This window comes from Scylla paramamosain, chromosome 31 (genome assembly GCF_035594125.1).
Source record: "Scylla paramamosain isolate STU-SP2022 chromosome 31, ASM3559412v1, whole genome shotgun sequence".
NCBI lineage: Eukaryota > Metazoa > Arthropoda > Malacostraca > Decapoda > Portunidae > Scylla > Scylla paramamosain.
Genome location: NC_087181.1, coordinates 16,721,500 through 16,746,499, shown reverse-complemented (window position 1 = coordinate 16,746,499; position 25,000 = coordinate 16,721,500). Strand labels below are relative to the sequence as shown.

The 25,000-nt window shown below is 39.2% G+C and overlaps 3 protein-coding genes across 13 annotated transcripts in view; all 3 read right to left on the bottom strand.

The window, feature by feature from the left end:
• Positions 1 to 5,056: 5,056 nt before the first annotated feature.
• On the bottom strand, positions 5,057 to 11,869 carry LOC135088738 (prohibitin-2-like). 2 transcript variants are annotated; one of them, XM_063983723.1, is made up of 9 exons: positions 11,552 to 11,869; positions 10,554 to 10,699; positions 9,896 to 10,016; positions 9,033 to 9,174; positions 8,465 to 8,548; positions 7,814 to 7,939; positions 7,198 to 7,305; positions 6,461 to 6,538; positions 5,057 to 5,595 (listed from the first exon to the last, which is right to left on the bottom strand). In XM_063983723.1, the coding sequence occupies exons 2-9, from the start codon at positions 10,678 to 10,680 to the stop codon at positions 5,488 to 5,490; spliced, it is 894 nt and encodes a 297-aa protein (XP_063839793.1). In that variant the 5' UTR covers positions 10,681 to 10,699; positions 11,552 to 11,869; the 3' UTR covers positions 5,057 to 5,487. The 2 variants fall into 2 exon arrangements, with proteins under 2 accessions (XP_063839793.1, XP_063839794.1); XM_063983724.1 differs by having other exon boundaries at positions 11,478 to 11,647.
• A 1,058-nt stretch (positions 11,870 to 12,927) lies between these two features.
• LOC135088734 (dipeptidyl peptidase 1-like) lies at positions 12,928 to 20,417 on the bottom strand. Of its 6 annotated transcripts, none has more exons than XM_063983712.1 (10): positions 20,191 to 20,417; positions 18,624 to 18,788; positions 17,943 to 18,097; positions 17,247 to 17,390; positions 16,498 to 16,634; positions 15,907 to 16,032; positions 15,458 to 15,634; positions 15,218 to 15,339; positions 14,827 to 14,981; positions 12,928 to 14,333 (listed from the first exon to the last, which is right to left on the bottom strand). In XM_063983712.1, the coding sequence occupies exons 2-10, from the start codon at positions 18,778 to 18,780 to the stop codon at positions 14,151 to 14,153; spliced, it is 1,356 nt and encodes a 451-aa protein (XP_063839782.1). In that variant the 5' UTR covers positions 18,781 to 18,788; positions 20,191 to 20,417; the 3' UTR covers positions 12,928 to 14,150. The 6 variants fall into 6 exon arrangements, with proteins under 6 accessions (XP_063839782.1, XP_063839786.1, XP_063839785.1 ...); XM_063983716.1 differs by having other exon boundaries at positions 20,332 to 20,404; XM_063983715.1 differs by having other exon boundaries at positions 20,291 to 20,393.
• Positions 20,418 to 21,531: 1,114 nt separating this feature from the next.
• Positions 21,532 to 25,000, bottom strand: part of LOC135088736 (WW domain-binding protein 4-like) — a 4,664-nt gene continuing 1,195 nt past the window's right edge. For 2 of the 5 annotated variants that reach the window (XM_063983720.1, XM_063983719.1), the window contains exons 2-5: positions 23,749 to 23,956; positions 23,264 to 23,525; positions 22,876 to 23,089; positions 21,532 to 22,499 (exon numbers count right to left, since the gene is read on the bottom strand). In XM_063983720.1, coding sequence (XP_063839790.1) covers positions 22,277 to 22,499; positions 22,876 to 23,089; positions 23,264 to 23,525; positions 23,749 to 23,820 — 771 coding nt within the window. In that variant the 5' untranslated portion in view covers positions 23,821 to 23,956 and the 3' untranslated portion in view covers positions 21,532 to 22,276. Of the gene's footprint in view, positions 22,500 to 22,875; positions 23,090 to 23,263; positions 23,526 to 23,748; positions 23,957 to 24,316; positions 24,387 to 24,496; positions 24,541 to 24,706; positions 24,838 to 25,000 lie in introns of those variants that run through there. The other 3 variants (XM_063983717.1, XM_063983721.1, XM_063983718.1) reach the window with 3 other exon arrangements.

Here is a 25,000-nt window from a genome sequence, read left to right as displayed (position 1 = left end):
ATGCTCTCTCTCTCTCTCTCTCTCTCTCTCTCTCTCTCTCTCTCTCTCTCTCTCTCTCTCTCTCTCTCTCTCTCTCTAGTTTTAATTCATCTTCCTTTCATGTCTCGCTTGTTTAGTGACATCTACAAATGTTCTACTCGATCACAATTATTATTACCATCACTGCTGTTTAGTTGCGTTTATTTTCTATTTGTTTACTTTATTTCATTTATTTATTCATCTTTATTCAATAAAGTTCAGTTTCTTTTATAATTCCGTGGCAGCGCCATATGATGCTGCAACGCCTTCTTTTATTTATTTATCTACTCATTTATATTTTTTCTGTTATCACTCACTCTCGGGCTGCATGAAAAAAATAAATAAATAAAAAATAGCGCTGCCGTATTCCCCCTCGTTAAAAGCTGTCTGGAGTGACCGAGGGGCGGGAAGAGCGCCCTCCAAGGCTACTGACACTATGGTACTGGCTGATTTATTTGAGCACCACTGGTGATCTTACTTAAGTAAAAGAAAACTGCGCGGAAAGGTTTGATATAATTCGGTCAGGGATTAGAGGACTCAATAAGAATGGGAAGTTCGTAAAGAGTAGCGAGCTTTTATTTTCATTTTTAATTATATTTTACTTCATTTTTTTTTATTTATTTATTTTATTCTACTGTATTCTATTTTATCTTTGCTTTTCCTATAGAAATTTTTTTTTTTTTATTTCTGTTATGAAAAACAAAAAACTACTAAATCATTACGAAATTATATGTTACAAATGAGTGTTTAATAGCTAAGAACATAAGAACATAAGGAAATAAGAAGCGCCGCAAGAATCCAGTAGGCCTACACGTGGCAGTCCCTGTAGAAAACATATCTACCTATATCCACCTTACCCTTCTCCATATTTTTTTTTCTTTTAACGTTCCCTATTAATTGTATGATTAACCATCACTGGAATCATGAAAACCCCAATAATTTTCACTAGAGCCCGTTTAACCATCACTGGAATCATGAAAACCCCAAGAACTTTCACTAGAGCCTGTTTAACCATCACTGGAATCATGAAAACCCCAAGAACTTTCACTAGAGCCTGTTTAACCATCACTGGAATCATGAAAACCCCAATAATTTTCACTAGAGCCTGCTTAACCATCACTGGAATTATCAAAACCTCAGAACTTCCACTAGAACCTGTTTAACCATCACTGGAATCGTGAAAACCCCAATAAATTTTACTAGAGCCTGTTAAATCATCACTGGAATCATGAAAACCCCAATAACTTTCACTAGAGCCTGTTCAACCATCACTGGAACCCCGAAAACACCAGTGAAAACCTAGTAACTTCCACCGCAGTCTGATGAAACCTAGATATATTAATACGAGCACGATCTTTCATAGACAAAACAGCAACTTACAACACCCTCACGCCCTTATCCTGCCCTTACTCTCTCACGATACCCTCGCTCACGCACCCTTCACCCTTCCTCCCGCCTTCCCGTCTTCCCGTCTGCTTCCCGTCCCTTCCTCTCCCAAAACGTCATGCTGGGGGCGAGACGGGGATTAAGTTACTCGTCTTCCTGGTCAGTTCCTTCCGTTCACAGGCCTCCCCCCTTCCCTCCCTCCCGCCCATCTTCGCCCGCCATCCTTCCACCTGACTCTCCTCCCCCGTGGGTATATCCCCGAGGCAAGGGAAATTAGGTAGGCGTGGGTGAGTGTAGGTAGGTGGGTAGGAATGCGTAAGGTTAAGTGACTTGATATTGTATGATATCGTACTTGTCAACCGGTATTGTTTAACTTCACTATTATTTTATTCTTTACTGTCATTATCATTACTATTCTTATTCTTGTTATTATTACTATTATTATTATTATTATTATTATTATTATTATTATTATTATTATTATTATTATTATTATTACGAGCGGGTTTGTGTATATTAATTTATCTGGTATCGTACATTTTCTCATCGTACTTGCTACCTGCTATTGTTTAACCCTGACATTATTAATAGCATTGTTATTATTATTTTGTGGGATACTCCTCGGTCCTTATTAGTTGTAGTAGTAGTAGTAGTAGTGGTGAGCTAACTGATCTGGTAGTGTCATCGCACCTATTATCGTCTATTATTTAACCCTTCCATTATCATTAACGTTGTCATTGTCACTATTTACGGGACACACTCCTAGGGCTTGGAAGAACACAACCACCGAATTCCCTGCGCATTACTTGAATGAGGCGAGAGGAGCAGCTACCCTTAACAAAGTGCTTTTATTCCCAAGGGACGTGATGCACCAAAAATATTAACGTTTTTTTTTTTCCCTATTTTTTTCTGTTGTATTATGGCTTTGGCTCATCCGCTTTAGTAGTAGTAGTAGTAGTAGTAGTAGTAGTAGTAGTAGTTTGGTTTATCATTGTTGCTAACTATTATGGTAGCAATATCTATGTGGTGTTATTACTGGGTCGTGGCGGCGGTAGTGGCGGTGATACAGACAGACAGGCAGGCAGACAGGGAAGATGAAGGTGGTAGTGGTGGTGGTGGTGGGAGTGGTAGAGGTTGGTGGGGGATGTAAGGTGACACCATCGCCCACCAACTGACGTCCCCTTCCTCCCCCCCACCTTCCCTCCTCCACCATCGCCACCACCATCACAACCTTTCCCCCCACTCCTATCTCCATCACCCGCTGTCCCCACCACACCCAGGTAAGTCATGAGGGTCAGAGCAAGTAATGTTACACTGATGGTATTAGCCTTCCGTGCCCATCGCACTGCGCATTTCATCTTTATTCTCACTTTTATGGGAGAGAAGCATTCGATGTAAAGATTTTTTTTTCTTTTGTGCATTATTATTATTTTTTTTTTAGGAAGAGAGGCATTCTGCATAAAGAAAAAAATGTAGGTTTTCCTTATTTCTTTTGCGCATAACTATTTTTAGTATTTTTACAGGAGAGAAGCATTCGATATAAAAAAAAAAGGAATATTTTTTCTTTTGCGCATAGCTATTGTTGTTACTTTTATGGGGAAAAAATATATATAAATAAAAGATTCACATAGCGAGAAACAAGGCGTTAATATTTTTTGTGCATCAGTAAGTATTCTGTTACGCATTTTCACTAAAAAAGATAACAATAATAAAATAAAGCGCAACATTACAATATTCCAAGTTCCTTACTTATCGTGCACTGTATTTCCTTACGTTTTAATTGAAATCTGACGGATAACAAATAAAAGAAATAACAAACATAAGCAATACCATAAATTCATTCTCTCTTGGTCTGCCTCGCCTTGGTGCGCAACAAGAGTCATCGTGTCTTGTTATTCAAAGGAGTTATCACAGTAAACACAAAACATCGCTAACCTTATGACGAAAATATCACTGAAACACGTAATTTTCTTTGGACAAAAACAATAAATATATGCAGAGTACCCGCACATATATTTTCTTTTATCTTTTTTTTTCAGCATGAGTAGAAAAGAAAAATGAAATCGCTAACAAATATCAAGAAACTGCAAATCATACAAATATATCCTTTCGCTGTTAATGAAAAAAAAAAAGAACAGTACACAGAATTATCTTTACACAATTTTCTTTTTTTTCGCATAAATGAATAAATAAATAAAAACATATATACCTTTTATCATTCTAAATTTCGCCTGTACCAGTCTCTCTCTCTCTCTCTCTCTCTCTCTCTCTCTCTCTCTCTCTCTCTCTCCGTCATCCCGCCGCCCTGCCGTGCCGCGGAGGATTAGCCCGCCACCCCACACACCTGGACACGCGCACCTGGCCAAGTGTTTGCTTACTCAATTAGGCGCCACTCACCTGTCCCTCTTAATCGCGAGGTGCACGGGGGCAGATCAACGCACCTGATTACAACCCGCCGCGCCGCCCCGCCTCCCCCTTGTGGCAAATTAGTGTTCTCTCAGGCGGAATTGTCTTTTGTGTGGCTGTTTGGTTTGCGCTTATCCTCCTGCGGGCCGCCTCACTACTACTACTACTGTTGTTGTTGTTGTTGCTGTTGCTATTAACGCTGTCTCTTGTGTCTGTCTTTTTCTCTCTAGTGTTGTTATAAGTCTTTGTTCTATTTTTTTTTTTTTTTCGTTTGCATGTAAATAGGGTTGAGGGAATTTCTCTCTCTCTCTCTCTCTCTCTCTCCATATAATACTAGTACATATTTTTCCGTAAGTTATTCTTTACTATCTTTTTTGGTAGGTTGCTATTATTGGTGTTTTTTTTCTTTTTTTTTTTTCTTTTTTCATAAGCTGATGTAATTACTAGGTCTTCTTTTTTCTTTCATTTTTTTTTTCTCTTTCCCACTAATAGACCGCTGCATAATCTCCTAGTAGACTTCTTCGAATGTCTCTCTCTCTCTCTTGCTTCTTTACTGACGTCACCAGCTCTTCGCGTCACCGCCGCCGCCACCACCACCACCACCACCACTCAGCGCTCCCAGGAAATGCACCACGTCAAGCTTAAGCTCATCCCTCCCCACCCCAGCACAGCAGAGTCGGGTACACACTTATCATTGCACTCCTTTCACCTCTCACTCTTTTCCTTTAGCATTACTGTAGTTATTCCTCAAGTGCATAACAATATTTGCCCTACCTACACTTTTCGATTATTTTATCATTATGTAGTATTTTTCTTTCTTTCTTGTTTTTATTCCAGAAAAAACTGAATTGTGATTTAAAGTTTTGATCGATTTCTTAATTTTTTTTTTTTTTGCACGTCTTTGTGATATAAAGAAAATGAATGAATGAATGAATGAAAGAATTAATTAATTAATTAATCAATTAATTAATAAACACATGGGTAATTGCACGATGTTTTTGTGTTATTTCCATAAGGACTATATAATTTTTCCATTTTTTGCATATAGTTCATCATTAAGATATTTTCAGCACTTTTTTTATAATTTCATAAAACATGCACCCAAACTACACCAACAACAACTACAGCATCATCATCATCATCATCATCATCAATAACACCCACAACACAGCTAGCTAAATCTGAGCTATATATTCACCAGTCACCTGCAGAGACTCATCTTGCAATGATCAGTAAAACTCCAACAAAACTCTATTTACAGTTCATTGACCACACATCAGTACTGTACAATGCCTCTAAAGTATCTCTAATAAACACTGGAATATTACAGAAATTAATAAACATGTAGTAGAAAAATCAGAATATACTAAAAATTCTGCTAGCCACTGAAAAAAAATAAGTAAATAAAGTAGATAAATGGTGGATAGCTGAACACTAATAATACCCAAAGACAAAGTAACCAACTATATGAATGGCCACAACGCCGACAGTGGCACGAATTATACAGAACTGACCCAACGTGGCCACTTGACCATCATAGGCAACAGACCCCAGAGAATGTAAACAAGATACCAAGTCAACCACCTGCCATAACCTAACGCCAGTCGGTGCGGCCAGGAAGCACAGGGAAGCACAAGGTTGCCTCCTCTCTGTGTGTTGTCCCCCCTGCTGCCTCTCTTACTTGGTGGGCTTGAGCTTGGTGGTGTTGGCATCGAAGGCCAAGTCGTTGATGTTCAGCATGAGGGTGTCGGCTCCCAGGTACACTCGGTTCTGTGCCTGAGAGATCTGTGGGAGGGATGTGTTAGGGGTGTTCCTCCAATATCTTTTTTTTTTGTGTGTGTGTAAGTATTAGGGAATGACCAAAGGCAGGAAATAAGTAAATAAATAAAAAGATGTATAATGAAGGAAAGAATACAATATGGGATAAAAAAAAAGAGAACAAAAGAATAGCTTTAAAAATTATTAAAGAACAAAACACCAACAAGAACAAGAACAAGAATAAATACAACAACAACAACAACAACAACAACAAAGCCCCTCAAACTGTTCTCAAGATTATCTGAAAGCAATGTTTTCAAGAGATGCACAGTGTTTTCATGAGGTAACAATATTCTAAGTGTGACAACAAGTACAACACTCATAGAACAAAGGCCCATATTCTTAAAAGACATTCTTTTTATTAGAATTACTTTCAAGAGGCACAGACATGATTAGTTGGCTTCATCATGGTGCTTTTCCAAACAATGATATAGAATCTTTGTTAAAATATAACTGAAATAATTAAAATATCCTTAACCCTTTCACTACAATAAGGAACAATTCACAGCACTAAGAACAATATATTGAATTATTATAAGCACATAAAAGAAAGAAGAGTTAAAGAATAGATTTTGCATTTTCTAGTCTGCTTAATGCAGACTGAGACATTTCCTCAAGAGGAAATGTCTCAGAGAGTTACTGACCAAGGAAAGATGTGCCAAATATCAGTGAAAGAGTTAAAAATGCCATTACCTTCCACTGATATCTGCCAAAAGTGAACATGGGGCTGAAGTGCTAGAGAATATACTCCAATACTACCCAGCCATGCAAAGACCAGTACTCCTTCAACAGAGGCAATGTAGAAGTCAAAACTAAGGAATGCAATACTTACTGTCTTGCCGATGTTGACAGCAGCCTTGATCTTGCGCAGCTTGAGGTAGCCTGGGTTGAGGGTGAGGGCTTTCCCAAGGTGCTGAGGAGTTAAGGAGAGGACACAACAGGAGCAAGGATATAATTAACAATCCTGCGAAATGGAGGCTTTTAACGTAACTCTGCAGCAATGTCAAGTGAATATTTGAATGTTGTAAAAGTGTTACTGAATAGACCTAAGAAATATGGATAGAAAAAGCATCACTGAGCAGAGCAGAAAAAACATAGGTAGTAAAATCAATATAGAAAGTTAAAGTGATATGATTTTTTTGTGAAGAGTAAATAAAACATGTATTTAAAACCGATAGAGTCTAGACATATTAATATCCAGAAGAATTGAGCTGAAAAAAACAAAAAACAAATAAGAACTTATACAACTGAATCTAAAGTGAGTATAAGTATTGGAAAACTAGAGCAATTGAGCTGAACGATGTAAAATGTATAGAGATCTTAGGAAAACCAGATGAAAGAAAGACACAAGTAGTAAAAGTTGTATGATAACACATATGACCTAATATGTAAAACATCCTCACTCTTCACTAACACACACACATAACAAGAAAAATTAGAATAAATACATACATACAATAGGTACATAAATAACTCAATAAATAGATGAGTAAATAGATATATAAATAACATGAAATAAAGGAGCCATAAAAGAGCAAAATATATGATGATATGCAGGTCAAAGGATATAAGAGTGGCTGCCTCAGCTTCACCCTCAGCCTGCACAATCTTCTGCTGCCTCTCCTGCCGGGCTCGCTCCACCACGAAGGACGCCCGCTGCGCCTCCTGCTGTGCCACCTGCAATGCCACGCCAATGGTTCGTCAGGCACCACCCAACACTCCACACACACCACGCGATACATAAACACACACACATACAAGTGATTCAGTGTAAAAAAATGCTTGATTTACACATTTTCAAGCTACAAATGTAATAACTTTTTCCTGTCATGATTTACAAGAGCACAATCTATATTTATAAGTAAAAATATGCAAAAGAAAACAAATATATAAAATTCATTAAACTGAAAATATTTAGACATTTTTATATCAATAAGTGACTGAAAAACTTAATATTTTGTCCTGTCCTGATTTATACACAGAATTCATATCTAGGAACAAAACTCTATAAAATCTTCACAGAATTTTAAAGACATTAAATTAATTTCCAAATCAACAAGTGCTAGCAGGTGTTTGATATTTCAACTCTTAAATATTTCTTAATAAGCACAAGTCATTCCTAGATTCTTGTTCCCTTTCACACAGACAAGAGAGACAGCTGAAGGCAGTCTGGTGCACCACACACCTGCTTGGACTCCACAGCCGAGGTGTATTCCCGGCCAAAGCTCAGCTCGGTGATGGACACGTCATCCAGGATGATGTTGAAGTCCTCCGCCCGCTGGGTGAGGTCGCGGCGGATCATCAGGGACACCTGGAATGATGCAGTGGATGGTGTGTTTCATTAACCATTAAAATCTGGTGACTCCTTCGAATTATGAAGTTCATACATTTCAACTTAAAACTGTGCAAAACTAAATGCTTTCAGGCCAAGAATTTTATAAGACACAACACACAACTCATTGATCTTGAGGCAACACCCATGAAACTTAGTAAAAATTACGTAATCTCAGGTTAAATAAAACAGCCAACACATTCTGAGTGTTAATGACTGACAATTTGATTAACAGCTTTAAGGCATCACAACTACAGGATCATAAGGCACCATTAATTAAAACAGTAAGCAAAAACTATTAAAAACTAAATGAAATAAGACTAAATTGAATAAAAGCATTATATGAAAACAAAGACATTTAAAATTTGGTAACACAAACTTCTACACACAGCCAACCTCCAACACAGTACAGTTATGGTCAGGAAATAAGTGACCTTCTGCACTCAAGCTGTGAGTTAAAAATAATGTTGTGAGTATTACATGAACACTCCCAAGCTGACCCACCTCCTGTCTCATGGTGATCAGCTGGGCAGCGTTGAACTTTGCCACCACTGACTTCAGCACCTCATTGATGATTGATGGCAGCACCTGCAACACAGAGCAACCTTCGTGACTGTCCCCTCAGCAATGCGTTAAGAGTGGACAGAGACTCTTTGTAGGATTTCATGTACACTTATAAAGCCAATGGACACTATAAAAGGAAACACAGAAGGTAGAGCTGTATCTATTTAGACAAGGAGATAAATCATCCGAAGGGGAAAATCCTCAATAAATTTCATTAGATACATGGCAAGAACATAAAAAAATGCCATTATCAAAGGTATGAAGCATAAACAGAGTATAAATCATAAACAACAACAACAACAATAATAATAATAATAGTAACAATAATAACAATAATAGTAGCAATAATAACAAAAACAATAATAATAACAATAATGACAGTAAAAACCCACATAGCACATCCAACATACACCCTCCTCACAGCTTAAACAAACCAGTAGTCAAACACTGAACACCAGAACAAACTGCAAGACATTATCAAGCTCACCAGACCAACTTTCCAACTCACCTTCTCGTCAAAGTCCAGGCCGAGTGTCTGGTGTATGATGGGGATGGAGCTGCTAATAGGTCTGGACAGCACTCTCAGGGAAATATTCACCATCTGCAGGTCTTTGCTACCGGTGGGGGAGGTAATCTTCCTCGGCCGGGCCCTGGAAAAGTGCATGCATTTCCCCGTAACATCAAGGAGGAAAAATGTGTGGTGGTAATATATGGGAGGATAACATGGTAGGGAGAGAATGTGGAAAAGTGTGACTATGTTATGGTTGGGGCAATAATGGTAAGGAAGACTGGGAGAGGAGGGAATACAGAGAAATGTGTGGTAGTGGTGAAGGAAGAGGATTGGGTACAGAAAGAATACAGAGAAATGTGCAATGATGAAGAGGGAGGAGAAATAGCTAAGGAACAGAACAATGTGTGGTGACAGTGGGAGTGAAAAAGAATGAGGAGAAATGTTATGAGTGGGGATAATGATGAGAATGGAGGAAAATTAAAAGAAAACAGAAGATATACAAAAAAATGGAAAAGAACAAAAAGCAAAGGGCATCTAAAAACAGAGATGAAAATCCAGCCAAAGAAATTAAGAAGAACACGAACAAGAAGAACAAGACAAAAAAGAACAAGAACAATAAGAACAAAAACAAGAACAAAAATAGAACAGGATGAAAACAATGCTAACAAAAACAAGAAAAAAGTAAAAAAAAAGTGAAAATAAAAATAAATCAAGAAAAAACAAGGGACAATAACTTTCTTTACCAACCCAACACATGAGAGAGACAGCAGAGGAGGAGGAGGAGGAGGAGGAGGAGGAGGAGGAGGAGGAGGAGGAGGAGGAGGAGGAGGAGGAGGAGGAGGAGAAGGAGGCAGACTTACCTGATGTCATAGATAACAGGATACTGGAACCAAGGAACCCTGAAGTGAAGACCCTCAGAGTAGATGTCTGACTGGATGCCACCGATGCGGCTGAAGATGATGGCACGGTGACCACCATCCACTGTGAGGGAAGGTAATGGTGGTGATGACTGGGTGTCCCCTGTATTATTGTTACTACTACTGATGCTACTGCTGCTGCTTCTACCATTCAGCTGAGGTATGATCTACTGCCTGAGATAGTAGTAGTAGTAGTAGTAGTAGTAGTAGTAAATCTTAATATAAAAAGGCTATAGATGTAAAGTCATTTGGTGCTGAATATCTCAGGACAAGTCAAGTGAATACTTATTATGATTCAATGACTATCCTTGCCAGTGACTTTAATGAGTAAGCAGCTAAAAATAAATAAATAAAAATAAGAAATAGACTTATAATGTGTGCCTCATTGACTCTATTTATGAGTGACTGAACTAATACATTATTGATTCATTTGGTGAACGAGCACCTCAGGTCAGTACAAACAAAGCTATGAGAGACAGAAGTCACAGACATGTAGATGAAAGTTACATCAGCATGCAGGAGCTTGAAATCTTTAGCAGAACATTGTGAACGAATCATGTGTGCCTTCCCAACACTTGGTTTCCCTGCTGCTGCTCCCCACCTGTGTACATGGACTGAGAGATGCCATAGGCGGCAGCACCAGCCATCGCCAGCAGCTTGAGGCCGGTGCCCATGCCCCGGGGACCCTTGCCCAGCCGCCCCAGCAGGTCATTCAACTTGTCCGCCATGACTCAGCAACGGAGGTCTCTGAAATATATTGAATAATTCTTAAGTAAATAAATAAGTTAACTGATGCATGTCTGAAAAGAAATAAATTGATTCAAAGTAAAGATTTAATTGGAAATCACACAATGCTTTATAAACAGAGTAAAATGTTGTCATAAGAGTAATTACATAAGATATAAAAATCCATAACTAAAGGATGTGCTGTAGCTTCTTACAATATATTCCTCCCATGTCTGAATTCACAATACTGAAGCCTCTAACAGCACCTTCACCAGCCAGCAACAGCAGCAGGTCAGGTCTGCCCCTCACACAGCCTCACCTGGACTCTGTTACATAACATCCAAAGCTGCCACACAAACTCCCCTAACTGCCACAAAGCACCCTGAAGTCAAACAGTACAGGGTATTGTGCAATGAAGTAAAAACCTGACCTAACAAACCTATCTGGCCTTACACCTACCTTATAACGCTAAATACCAGTCCCTGCCCAAACTAAACATTCAAAATCCTGCAATACATTTATTCATTTTTAAGTCACCGACGTGGTTCAGCCAATAAAACGCTCGTAATGGCGAGATGTAGGCAGTAAAGGGCAAGAATTTCGTATCTGGGGAATGCCGTGCACTGAAATAACACCGGTCAAGCAAATCAAAATTTTATCATGACAGATCACATCACTGTAACTGTATTTATGGGTGACATGCAAACAAGCACAACGGTGGAAAATATGGCAGTCAAACAACCTCAAATTTCTGGAAAGTAACAAAATTCCTTTCCAGAAACGACTAGCCGCGACTCACGTCCTAACAGGCAATGGTCAGATAGTAAGTAGTATCAATGCCACGGCGCCCCACAGCACTCCAGGCCTCGTTACCTGCAGGTGTGGTGAAGGCGGGCAGCGGTGAGGGCGGTGGTGAGGGGCAGGTCTCGGCGGGCGGCGTGTGATGTAAAGACTCACGCGGACATGTAAACAAGACACCAGGACAGTCTTCACTTACTAACTCAGCTCTTATTATATACGACTAGACTTAAATAGAGTATACAGTAAATAATAATTATGAGTTTATTTATATTAAAATTTTTACTACTTTATTACTTTTTTCAGATTTTTTCCTCTTTTTAGTCAGACAAGTGTATATTACCGACAGTCCCTGAGTCAATATTAGCTTAGAGATTTACAGCCGGCTGATGTAACTAGTGATTTGGTTCTATTTTGTTATAAATGTTCAAGATAGGCATTACGTTGATCTCGTTGAACTTCCTATTCTTATGAAACCTGAGTTTTCTATTTTCTTACATTTGTAGTTTGGTTTCCTTCTTTTGAGAAATTCAATCTTGCGTAATTTTTTTTTCATAAAATTTTAATGCCTGCAATACATTCTTTGTAATTCAATATGCCAAAACCATTGCTAGCCATGGTTTAAATTAGAAACTATCTACGCAAAGTACTTAATAGGAGCCTTGGCATTGATCCATGACATTACAATATGTCCCTGAACTTATCCCTGTACAAGGTAACCAAGTAACTCGCAAGATTCAAGAGCGTGGGCACGAGAGCAGGTTAAGTTATTGCGCACATAAACGCAGCCTCCAGCTTTGGATCGAAAATGAGGATAGAGAAAGTAGGAGGGAACAAAAGGGGCTACTGTCAGTTGCCTCAGACACCTGAGTTTCAGTGAGGAAAAAGATGAGGTTCAGAAGAGGAGAGGTGGTGTTCTACAGATTGAAAATTAGATCTTAGACCGCGAATGTTGCAGAAGTTAATGAAGAAAAAGTTGAGGGGGGTGTCAAGACACTTAGGGTCGTCGACAGAAAGGCAGCCCGACCTGGGGACATTTATGGTCCCCTCCCCAGATGGGGACTCCGAGGCTGGTGTAGGAGTCGCCATGATGATTTTAAAATTTTTGAGTGAAGGGTGTGTGTGTTATTAGGTGCTTGTAGTTTTGTGTGGAGGAAGAGAGTTGTCTTTAGAGGGCAGGCTGTGACTGCCCCCTTGTGTTGTGAGACACAAAGGGAAACGTTCAGTGAGGTCACAGCTAGGTTTAATGATAAGTTCACAGCACCCCCTGAACAGTGCTTTAGACCTCACTGGGAGTAATTATCGTAATTATCATCCTCGCCAGTAACCTTGGCCCATGCAGCTCCCCTCGTCATCTAGCATTACTTCCACGAGCCTGTATCTCTTGCATCACTATCATATTGTTCCGTTTCCTTTCCCGCTTTCCTCAGGTACTGAAGAAAACACACCAGTCATACGAGAAAATGTATTTATCATTTTTATCACAACTCTTGTCCGTAAACACTAAAAATATAGCAGTACTGAGTATTCCTCTGCAGAATTACCACAAAACCACCACAAAGAGTCAGGAACAGGAAAGCAATTCAATACAGTAACAACAGCATCAATTGGCTAAGAACAGCAATGCAAAAATAACTTGTAATACTGAGAACATTGACAGCATCAGGTGAATAAATGCTCACATCCCACAACACAAAGCATGAGTTAAATAAATGTTTCCATGCCATAAGTAGCACTGAGTAAATGCTTCTATGCCATCAAGGAGTACCAGCTGAATAAATGTTACCAAGACACCACAGGAGTACCAGCTCAACAAACACTTTCTGGTCACAGCACAAGATTATCAGATGAACACTGTAAATGCTTTGAAAACACATGTAAGTCAATATGGCAGCACAAATAAGGGAGTGTAGATATATATTTAACCACCATAAAAAGCTAAGTAATGCCCTTAATTGATATAAGCTTTCCAGTCTTGAACACCAGCATATATTAACTGGTAAGAACACACCATAATTTACAGTCTTCAGTTTGGGCTAAAGAAATCTATACATGTCTATTATCATAAGTCAAAAGGGATACAACTAAATACCATACATCACAAAGTGGTCCAAGTAACATGATGGACAGTAGCAAATAAGACTGACCATCTCTCAAAATCAGTAATCAACTCTGCAACAGCTCATGATCCCTGTGGTGCAGCAGACACCCAGCCAAGAAGAGAACCACAACCAAGGATAGGCCAGCACCTAATGACAGCCAGCCTCCTTCATACAGTGTTGGGAAGGCCTTTGAATAAGTCATACTACCTCCCAGTTGAGAATAGTGACAAAGAGGAGACAGCAGCTTGAAAAGTGGATATTGCAGTATTATAAGAGACTTTGACATGAAAGGAGACAACAGAAAACAAAAGCAGGAAGTAATACTGATAACTGAAGATCTTCATATAAAATGGACTGAACAGCAATGCAAAAATAACTTGTAATACGATCCACATCTGGCCAAGTGGAAATCTGGCATAAGAGACACAGAAAAGATAAAAAATAGGAAAGGATGATGATGGAGTCACTGGAGCACTGTGCAAGATAAAAAACCTTCGATTATACTCTAGTTTTACTTAAGACATTCCTGAACCTCATCCTGCCCAATCAAAAAAAAACATGACTAGTACCATTTAAGGAATAGGCACAACCTCCACGGCCATGGACTCGATAGCACACTCATCCTGGCCACGGAGGATCCTGAAGTAGCCTCCCTCGCCCCAGTCCTCACCCCAGGAGTTCTTGACAGTCCAATACTTCTCACCGGTGAGTGCATCCTCCCCATACCCCACCAGCAGCACCGCATGGTTGGTCAGCTGTACCACACAGGAACACATCATTAAGATCTCAACATTTGTCAGCTGCATGAGGCATGATTGTTATTGTATTAAAGTGTTAAAATCTTAAAATTTGTCAGGTGCATCAGACACTAACATATTACTAGGAGACATGAGGTGTTCAAATCTCAACACTGGTCAGCAGCACCAAAGGGATAAGGAAGCATTATCACCATAAAAAAAAAAAAATAAATAAATAAATATAATAATAATAATAATAATAATAATAAAAAATAAATAAAATAAATAAAAATCTAAAAAAAGTAGCTTGGACTCAACCTCTCAAATCTAGGAAAGTCTGTCGACTGTCTAAGGATATAAGATTATGATCAAGCCAAAACATATGTTGCAAAGAGTGAGGATTCCACATCACAAACAGAGAATGAACTGTCAGTCAACAACTGTAACAATTGTATCAAGTTAAAAATTATGTAATCCTTCCCATCATCCTGCCACTACGCTGCCGACTCACCTCCAGGGGGTTGAAGCGGTCCATGAGACCAGTGTGGTGGTACACGCCCCCCTTGTAGTGAAGGAAGTCATTGTACACCTCCAGACCCACCACCAGCGGCCCTCCCTTCACCAGTGCCAGCTTCATTTCCTCCTCATTGCACCCACCAAAGTATCCTGTTGGTGATAGTTATTATGTAAGAAAAGGAACAGGAAGAATGAGATTAAAATTTCCTGCACTTCATAGCATTTGTTTCATTTGAGTGCACTGGTATAGTAATTGATAAATAACAACATCATAGACCATAATACCATTCCTTCCCTTTATAGCAAGTAGAAGAGTCAATCTTACAGAGACAGCTGATGAACAAGCTAATACCCATGTTAAGTCATTTTTTCCTTTAAATACTCACCTCCAACATATCTATAGTAAGCCGTGTAGTGACGGGCACACTGAGTTTTGGTGCGGCACACATCATCCTTGCCCTCGTAGGGAGAACACTGCTCCAGCACCACACCCACATCTTGGGCATATCTGCAACCACACACCAAACAAAATTAGACTATGAACAAAACAGTCCACCTTTTGAATCTCCACAAGCCTAAAGTCACTGGAGGGTATGGCATGTGTAATTATATCTCCCTTTGTTTACCTTCCAGCTATGAGGTATGGAAATCCTCCCTCACAGCCCTGGGACAGCTTGGAGCAGCCCACAATGTCCTGAGGGGAAAAGACAGGAGTATCTGTGTTGTTGGTGAGGATCCTCATGCGCGCTTCCAGGCCGGCCATGGAGGCAAAGGCATAGCAAGATCCACAATTGCCCTGGTTCCTGTTAAGAGAAAAAAAATCTATCTATATATCAAGCTAGCATCCCATAAGGTGTGGCCCAGACAAAGCACCACAAACTCAATACAAATGTCATTCAATTTCTTAGCCCCATCAGCCCCTGGAGGAAAAGGTTAGTATCGTAGACCACCGTACTACACCTCAGGAACTTAGATATAACATAGCAAACCACAGAAAAATAAGAGAAGAAATTTCATGTTAGCAGAGACAGAGACAGAGAGAGAGAGAGAGAGAGAGTTGATGCGTTACACCTACCTGACAGGAGACACAAAGTTAACGCCCTCCACAGAGCGCCAGTCCCAGGTCTCAGGTGTTGCAGCAGAGCGGATGCGGCTGAAGAAGGTGGATGGGGCAGCACGCGCTCCAACCATCATTGTTGATCTGGTGATGAAACAGACTCCTCTCAGCACAGATGTCTATACAACAGCAGTGACACCAACAAGAACTACTACTCATATCTATGTACCAGGCTAAGATCCCCTTAACAGGAGGCAGTCCAGACAAGACACCATGTTTTGTCTCATTGTGGGGAGACCCTTTGCTCTCTTCCTTTCACTCACCTTCTATATATACAGAGTGTGGTCAAATCACACCTCCCTACCACAGAGGGAACTATTATCACTCCTACCACTTGGAAACACTGAAGCTATACTTGTTTTGTGAAGGAAAATGATAAACTATAAAATACAGCTGGATCAAATAAGAGGAACATTGATATCTGATAAGCTTTTCAGGCACAATATAAATCCCCAATAGCCCAGCTTACAATTATACATTGGCTTGCTTTTCAAAGTATATATCATGTCTGAAAGATCAAGCAGCAATTCTAACCAGAAGTCAACTCACACTCTGCCGCCAGCCCTCCTCAAGTGGTCTCCCAGGGTCATCCTCTCATATTCTGGGTAAACACCTGCCACCCAACTGTTCTGCTTGGCATTGATGCTGTTCACAAAGTCCCTGTTGTATCGGTACAGATTGTTGTCCTGAGGAAGATAAATTCATGTTAATGTCATTTATTTCCATAACATAATTTATTCCAAGCAAAGGTATACGTCTTAAATTCATAAAATAGGGTGTCTGAGAAAAATCAGGATAACCAAGGCAGCAGAGCCACACTGTCGGCTGTGATGCCTCAAGTGCTCCGTCACTACTGGACAGATCCGTAACTTATGAATGTTTTATCTGCAAATATTTAGAGCCGTGAATTAAATAATATCTTTTGTTATGAATTACAAAAGCAGGATTTGTATTTATGTAAAAAGTACGAAAAAATAGCAAAAATACTGAAGTGCATCAAACAGAAGACGTTCAAAGTCTATACCAATTTACATGTCAATGAATGATTTTCAGGAACATATGTCATTCATAAAAAAGTCCCCTCTGCCTATCCCAACCTGTGACATAAGACATCTGACCCTGACATTTACATCAGCCTGGAGCAGATACATCTTGACCACAAGGGAAGAACATATTTTTATGTTTAGCACATGTCAGGCCACAATTCATCACCTCATTGTTCTGAATCATGCATAAGAACATACATATATCAGTAATTGGGAGAAAAGGTTCCAAAATGAAACGGCCTCAGTGCTGACCTGGTTTGTGGAGGCGAGGGTGTGGGTCTTGGGAGGCACAGCGGTCTTCTTCTGGGCACGATAACACGCCCAGTTCCTGACAGTGACGTCCCTTGACCAGCCAGTCAAAGTCTTGTCACATTTGGAGATCACTGTCTTGCCACTCTGTTGTGAAATGTGTGCTGGTGAAATTACCACCTTAACATTTTGAAGAACAACCCAAATTCAATAACAATTATTATAATGGAGTATTTCTTCTATTTTGCATTTGGTATTTTGGATTTGGTATTATCAACTTTGCATATTTTAGATACAATTATAGTTGCAATAACTTCAGTATCAGTTATATGCAGAATATTTTATTATTTCTAACCACATTCTTGTAATATGAATTAGGTTTGTGAAATGCAATACAAAGCTATACTCAAATTAAATTAAGGTGTGGCTGCCAGCTTGTGGATCTGGGACATGAACCTCAAGCTGGGATCATTCAGTGGAAAAGTAGCACTCAGGTATAAACCAGGTAAGGTTGTGTAACATTAATGAAGTGTGGAGAAAATCTCTGGAAATCCTTCTCTCCTACTTTTTTAAAAATTCTAAAGTCTATCTTCAATATTATCAATCTTACTCTTCCTCTCCGGCAAACTGAACTATCACAGATATAATAATGTTCACCTTTTTTTTGGAAGCTGTTTTTTTTATATTATACTCACACACCTTTTCATAGAGAGAGAAAGCAAAATAGGAGCGTCCCGACACCCTGATCTCAAAGCCCTGGTTGTAGATCATGGTCCAGAAGCCTCGGTTTCCAAACTCATCCACTGCCACACTTGGGTACATCAGGCTCACAGTCTTCTTGTGCATGATGGGGCCTGGCATGCAAAGACATTTTTTATGACTCAACAATAAAAAAAAAATATCAAATACTACTTCAGCATATTTCTCATCCATTCTAAATATTAGCAATATCACTTTAAATGCAAATTCTGCCATTCTATTGATCTTGTCCCACAGCATAGCTACATTCTTCACTTTTTTATTCCTAAAATGCGTTCTCTGGAATTTATTTTTCCTACACAATTCCTTGACAAATTATTGTATACATATAATAAATCTCTAAATATCTTTACAGGCATAACATCTCTCCCTACAAAAGTATAACATTTTTTAGCACATTCAAATGAAATAAGAGAAATTTCCCATACATACAAAAAAAAATGTAAAATAAAATAATAATAATAATAATAATAATAATAATAATAATAATAATAATAATAATAATAATAGTTAAACTGGAATAAGAAATTGTGAGAAATAAAATAACATGGTACTGAGATATAAAAATTGTGAATACTCTTCATGGCACTAAGACTTCAGCAGGATTGGAGGCAGACTGACCCATGTTGTCGCAGTCGATGGAGGCATCCCCTGTGCGCTCCGTCTCGTACAGGATCCAGTCACCCCGCACATCGTCAAAGGTACAGTTGGCCGGAGTGTCAGCAGCAGCCCCCACCACAAGCACCACACCCACCAACACCTTCAACCATGCCTCCATGTTTGCACCTGAGAATATAGATAAATAAAAATTAGGAGGAAATTTTGCATATAAACATATTTAATGATTTAATGGTGATTTATGACCGATTTTCTCTAAAATATTCTATCCATATAAGTTATAATCTAAAAAATAAATAAATAAATAAAACACAAGGCATTACAGAACATGCTCATGGTAGAGAACAAATTATCCTGAATATATTCAAGTTACATAACAATCTATATAATACCACCACAAGCAGTTTAAGAGTAATGAGAAGCATACATAAATGTGCAACACAAGTGAAAATATATAAGTAAAGAAATTACTTTGCCACACTTCACATTTAAAAAACAAGAAAAAAGTACATAAGGTAAAGAAATTACTTTGCCACACTTCACATCTGAAAAAAATAAATAAATCACAAAGATGTATTCATCATCTGGGATTTAGTTATCTATCATTCTGACATAATCTCAAAGTGGTCAAAAAAGAAAATCTATACATGTAATAGGTTCACATTCAAGTAACTAGCATTATGACCTGACACGTGATAATACAGAAAATATGTAGGCATGAGTTATTTTCATGAGACAGTATTAAGATTAATAATTAATTAATTTTTTTTTTGTGTGTGTGGTCAGGACGCTACTCCGAATGCTGCAGTCCTATCATTTTGAACTGGTGAAACAGAATAAATGCTGCCATATAATTCTGAATTATTGGTGGAACAGAGTAAATATGGTGCAATCATTCTCTCTGTGACAAAACAATGTAGTCTTATCTTGCATCACACTGGGAAAGTAAATTCTGTCCTGTAACTTTGAATTACCGCTGAGAGAGTAAGTGGGTCCTATCATACTCTAAGCGACAAAATGATGCAGTCCTATGATCCGCCAGGGCAGCGTATGGCACTCGGTGGAGAATTGGGGTCCCAGGCTGGCTGGGCCCGTGGCCTGCCGGTATGAGTTGCCAGTAATGCACTTCTGTTGCAGAGTTACCACGCTGAGCAGGTTATGCATCTCTATACACCATTATTTAATGATTTCCACTCTCAAACTATCACGGTTTGCCACACACTCCAGGCAAGAGATAATGACTTTTTAAGTCGCGAAATGGGCAGTGTGTGTGTGTGTGTGTGTGTTGTCTAATGTAATGTTCTCCAGCCACGCTCTTTATCCCACTTTGTCCTTCTTCCTAATCTCTCTCCCTTGAGGTCGCATGGGGCAAAGTAATGCAATCCTATGATCTAAAACTAAGGAGTCTCAAAGTCCTGCGCAGTAATTCCACTTGTGACGAAAATAACATCGCATTACCAGTGTCCTACGCATTACAAAGTCAGACAAAATAAAAGTACTCATCTTCAGGAAAACTTCACCCATTGTATCTGCCTTGGTTCCTGTGTATGCCTACCTGCCTATAACTCACCCTAGGAAAGTGTTGAGCACCCTTGGCCTCACTTGTCCTGGCCTGTCCTCGTGGTGACTTGTGCAGCTGTGAGGGTGGCTGGGTAGCTTACGGGGCTTACCTCTCCTCTCTCTGATCACGAGACTCCCTAGGGCCACTGACCTGACTCACTCAGACCACAGCCCCGCCCCCACCTGACTCAGCTGTTGCCGCGAGACACACTCGTCGTCACGCACTCACTCCTTGCAACAGTACGCGACCTTTATTAACACAAAACAGCATCTTTATAACTGTATGATTGTACTATTTAGGAATCTTTACACGAGGTTTAGTTTATATGAATCAATGAGGTGAGGGTGCGATCTACCCGCATTGTTTGTATAAAGTAGGGGGGGGTGAGGATGGGGGGATGAGTATATTTACTGATATAACCCTCGTTGGTGTGGTAATACGTATAATTATTCTATCTTACATCAATTATAAGCTTATTTAACACAGGCTACAACATAATAAGAGGAAAAAAGGTGTGACGTAATAATAATACTTATAAATGGCAGGGTATACGTAAATGTTTGTATGGTAATGCGCAGTATTCCATTGCCTCCATATATCTCTTTCTCTCCGTTTACGGTGACATATGAAATAACTTTTATTTTGAATGATCACCATGTGCTCATCTTATTCAAGACTTTATTAGTAGTTGGCATCATCATTATCTCTCCTGACAACAAGGCTCAAGCACTTCCTTCACAAGGTGCTGAGGTCATCTCTAAATCACGTCCACCTCACGTGCCCGGAAACACTGTGCTTAACAGTGCTTTATTTCCAACTGTAGTCAGAGATCCCCACATTGAAGTCAGATAACCGAAACAAAACACAGGGACTACCACGTGTAGGCTTGATGTCTTCTTGCAGCTTCCCTTATTTTCTTATGTTCTAAACAAGACGTATATATTGTCAAACACAGATATGCCGTTACGCCTTGATCAGATATTCAGTGATGTATTTTCCCATGGCGTAGGAATTAAACAAAAATGTCCATATGAAGACGTGCTTATCTATGAAAGAATAGTTGGAAATAAAAAGGATTCTTCTTGATCCATCTACCTTCAAAAATTGCGTCACTCAATTTTTATGTAGGTAGCGGGTATCGATTGTATCTAGTTTCGAAACCGACGAAATATTATAACTGTTTGTCGGTGTGGATAGTAGGTCAGTCAGATCAGGTCGTGTCTCTTCTCGTCTACTCTCGCATTGTGATCTGATTGAAGTTACCTTATCTCTCTTAAATCTTAAGACACACATTTATGGTAACAAACTGAAGGTCGAGTTATCATGGTCTTGGTTGGAAATAAAATAATCTTTTATTTAGTTGTTTTATTCAAATCCGTATGGTCTTGTCACTAGATAAACTCAACCAGTGTGTTCCTCCTCTTATAATAAGGGATAAAAAAAAATATTGGATGAGGTGAAATGATGACTCACCCATTCCTGAGTACCAAATCTCTAGCACTGTCCCTTGGGTGCATGAGAAAAAGAGGAACCAGAAACTTCAGATAACCTAATGTTAAGGCAACGGTGTTATTCTTCTGACCTACTTCAAAAGGATGAAGAATAACACCAATTTGAGACGTACACATACCAAAGTTACATTCTCCTGATCATCTTCTATACATCAGTCACCACGACATGGAAGAGGCTCTACACTTCAGTTTTGGAGAGCAACACCCTAAACTTGTTTACAAAAAGATGAACCTTCAAGTCAGTCTCTGCACCCAATATGTGTGTGCAATATGGTGGTTTGATCTAATACATGACTTGCTTTTACTTTCCCATCACCAAGGAGTGGTCACAATACATGTGGCCATCTTCACTGAAATTACTTCATATTCTTTCTAGCTATCAATCTACTTATCTATTTGTCTATTCCCATCAGCTATAGCTAAAAAAAATTATGCCAAGAGTATTATTGTGAATGATCAGATGTCAGATGTAGAATATAGAATAATTTCAAGAAAATGGCATCACACTAGTTACATTAAAATCCTTAATTTGTAATTTTCATACCTTAACACTATCCTGAAAGCACAAGTCTTATGTATCGGTATTACAAATCATTTCTTCTTTTCATAAATTTTCTACTGTCTTGTTGTGCTTTCCTCTTTTTGAAGCCAACACTGCCCTGACCTCCTTCCTCTCCCTGGTCAGACAGTGTCACAACCTTTTCCTTGAATGACACTTCTGGCTTGCTGATCACCACCTCAGGTGCATAGTAACCTTCTTCCACAATCTGTGGAAGCTGGAGGTCAACCGCTTCCTTCTTGTCACTCCTGAGGAAAGCAGTAATCTAAGTTACAAAGACCGATCATGGCTAAACAAACACAATCCTAACAACAAGAGCTGCTAACTAATAATCATCCATACCTAAACAGGATCACACTTGATAAAGTTACATTTAAAGAGACAGAATTTTGTTATCAAAACAGGATGGTAGATGACAAGAACAGACTGGATAATCATGGTTGTTAGTGAAGAGTCAGTAGGGAGCTTTCTGAACAAATTTGTGGAGAGAGATGATATATGGACATGGCATGTATATTTTATACAGAAACTGTCATATGGAAGTCCACTAGCTTTTTGCACTACCCTTAGTGAGTGAGTGAGTGAGTGAGTCAGTCAGTGAGTGAATATTCAGGCAAAACTCACATTTTCACTGTCTGCCAGGTTGAATATGCTACAGCCTTTGGTGCTGGTCCATACATCATAGGTGCTGATGACACTGTAGTCTGTGATTTCTTCTTTATGGTGTGGGATGACTTGTCTGCTGAGGCTGTGTGATTGGTGGTGGTGGTCTTTTCTGTTAATCGTTCCTGTTCCTTTACTGACAAGAAACCATCCTTTGGCACATCCCATGTAGATTCTGAAGAATAGGCAGAATGAACATAATGCTATGTTACAGCATATTAATGAGAAGTACAATTCTCTTTCTTCCTTATCTAAGATATATCAACAGCTAACTGAAAATGTTATATTCTCCTGTTTTCCATAAAGACAAAATTTTCATGCAATAAGTAACTTCCAATATTTCCTTCACCTCCAGACTCTGTGTTCCAATAGTAAGATGTTCCATCAGGAGACTTGGCCTCGTGCCAGACCTTGGGTGCACCACCACCAGCAGGCTTGGAGGTAGTGGTGGCTGTGCTGGCCGTGGTGGAAGTGGTGGTGGTGTCTGATGCATCACTTTTCTTCTTTCCCACTACAAGTTCAGCATTGTTTGCCTTTGCTATCTCATTAATTTTTGCTCCTGTCATATCTGGATTCTGCTCAACATCATTCTTGTATGCCTTCATAGCAGCCTGATGGATGAGAGATAATTTTTCATGCAATAATAAACAATGAAAAAGGTAAACAAAGATTAATTCAATATACTGTAACTTAAAAGTTTGGGGCCTCACTAAAAAGTCCTGTAAATTCCTAAAGTAAAATATTTTCCACTGTATTATGATAACACGTTTTGTACTGACATGGGTAGACAGAACGTGTTTTTTTGTACAGCATTAGCTTGCAATATACGCTCACCTCTTCCATACTCTTGAGAAAATCCTGCTCTTGTAGTTTGGCTTCATAGTCTTCCTGGCCCTTCCTGCCCATCTCCGCCAACCGCTTCTGTACATTGTCCTTGTGCCGCTTCCCCCGCTCGTGGAAGTCAATGCTCGGCTTGTTGTCAGCTATCCAACATTTGCAAAAATCGCAAAACTTCCGAGGGTTGGATTTCCAGTATTCTGACCTGGAAATCGAAAGGCTGTTTGTAAACTTTTTTCATAAGATGAACAGTTTTAATACATTTCATCAGAGATTTATCCTCCAGAATTAAAAGTGACAATTATAATAATGCACTTAGTTGTGGTGTACAACACCGTAAAGATCAATCTCCTATTTCAAATGTGCATGTTAAATTGCATGTCAAATTAAGTTATATCTATACTTTATCTACAAACATTTACACACTTTAGACGTGGGTAGGTTAGTAGAAGGACAGTGGGTGTGGCAGCATGTGCTGGGAGACTTAAGGTATGGTTAAGTTTGGAAGCCCATATTTTAGTATTCCAGCCCCCAAAATAAAAAAAAAAGAATGACTTTCCCGTACATTTTTTTCTTCAAGGCCAAACTCCACTCATTTTAGCGTTTCCACCCGAAAATCCCAACTCCCCACCAGCCCCACAAGTTTGTTGAGGCTGGGAAGGGACGAGAAAAGAGTATATAAGATGTTATTGATAAGGTTTACCATAGTGACATACATCCACATATTACATATATTAAGACTTACATGTTGTGTTCTCTGGACCTTCCTGAAACACCTGCTTTCTGTCACTGCCACCAGGAGCACTTAATTAGTAAAGCTGTCTTAGATAAATGCAGGAAGAGTGAATGTTCACAAAATTTTTCTTCTTTATGGTTGAGATTCCTGAGATGCAGCTAAAATACAAGCAAGAAGAGGCTACTGAACTATGCGTATCAACAACAAACGTAAACAAACCACTCTGTTCATCGGGGTGACAAAACTCCATCTGCTCTCATCAAGACAAGCGAAGCCAGTGGGCGAAGCTTATTCAGTCTGTGGGCGGACCTTACGATCAGCAAATAGACCCAAAACATTGCGATCTCCCGTGTTGAGGTATGGGAATTTAATACTTTCTTTTTGCATACTAAACGAAAAATAAGAAAGAATTGATGGTTTCAGTTGCGAAAAGTACATTAGAGTTTTCTAAATGAGTTATGTAGACATACTATCAATAGTGTTTATGCAAAATAGCCACAATATATATAAAAA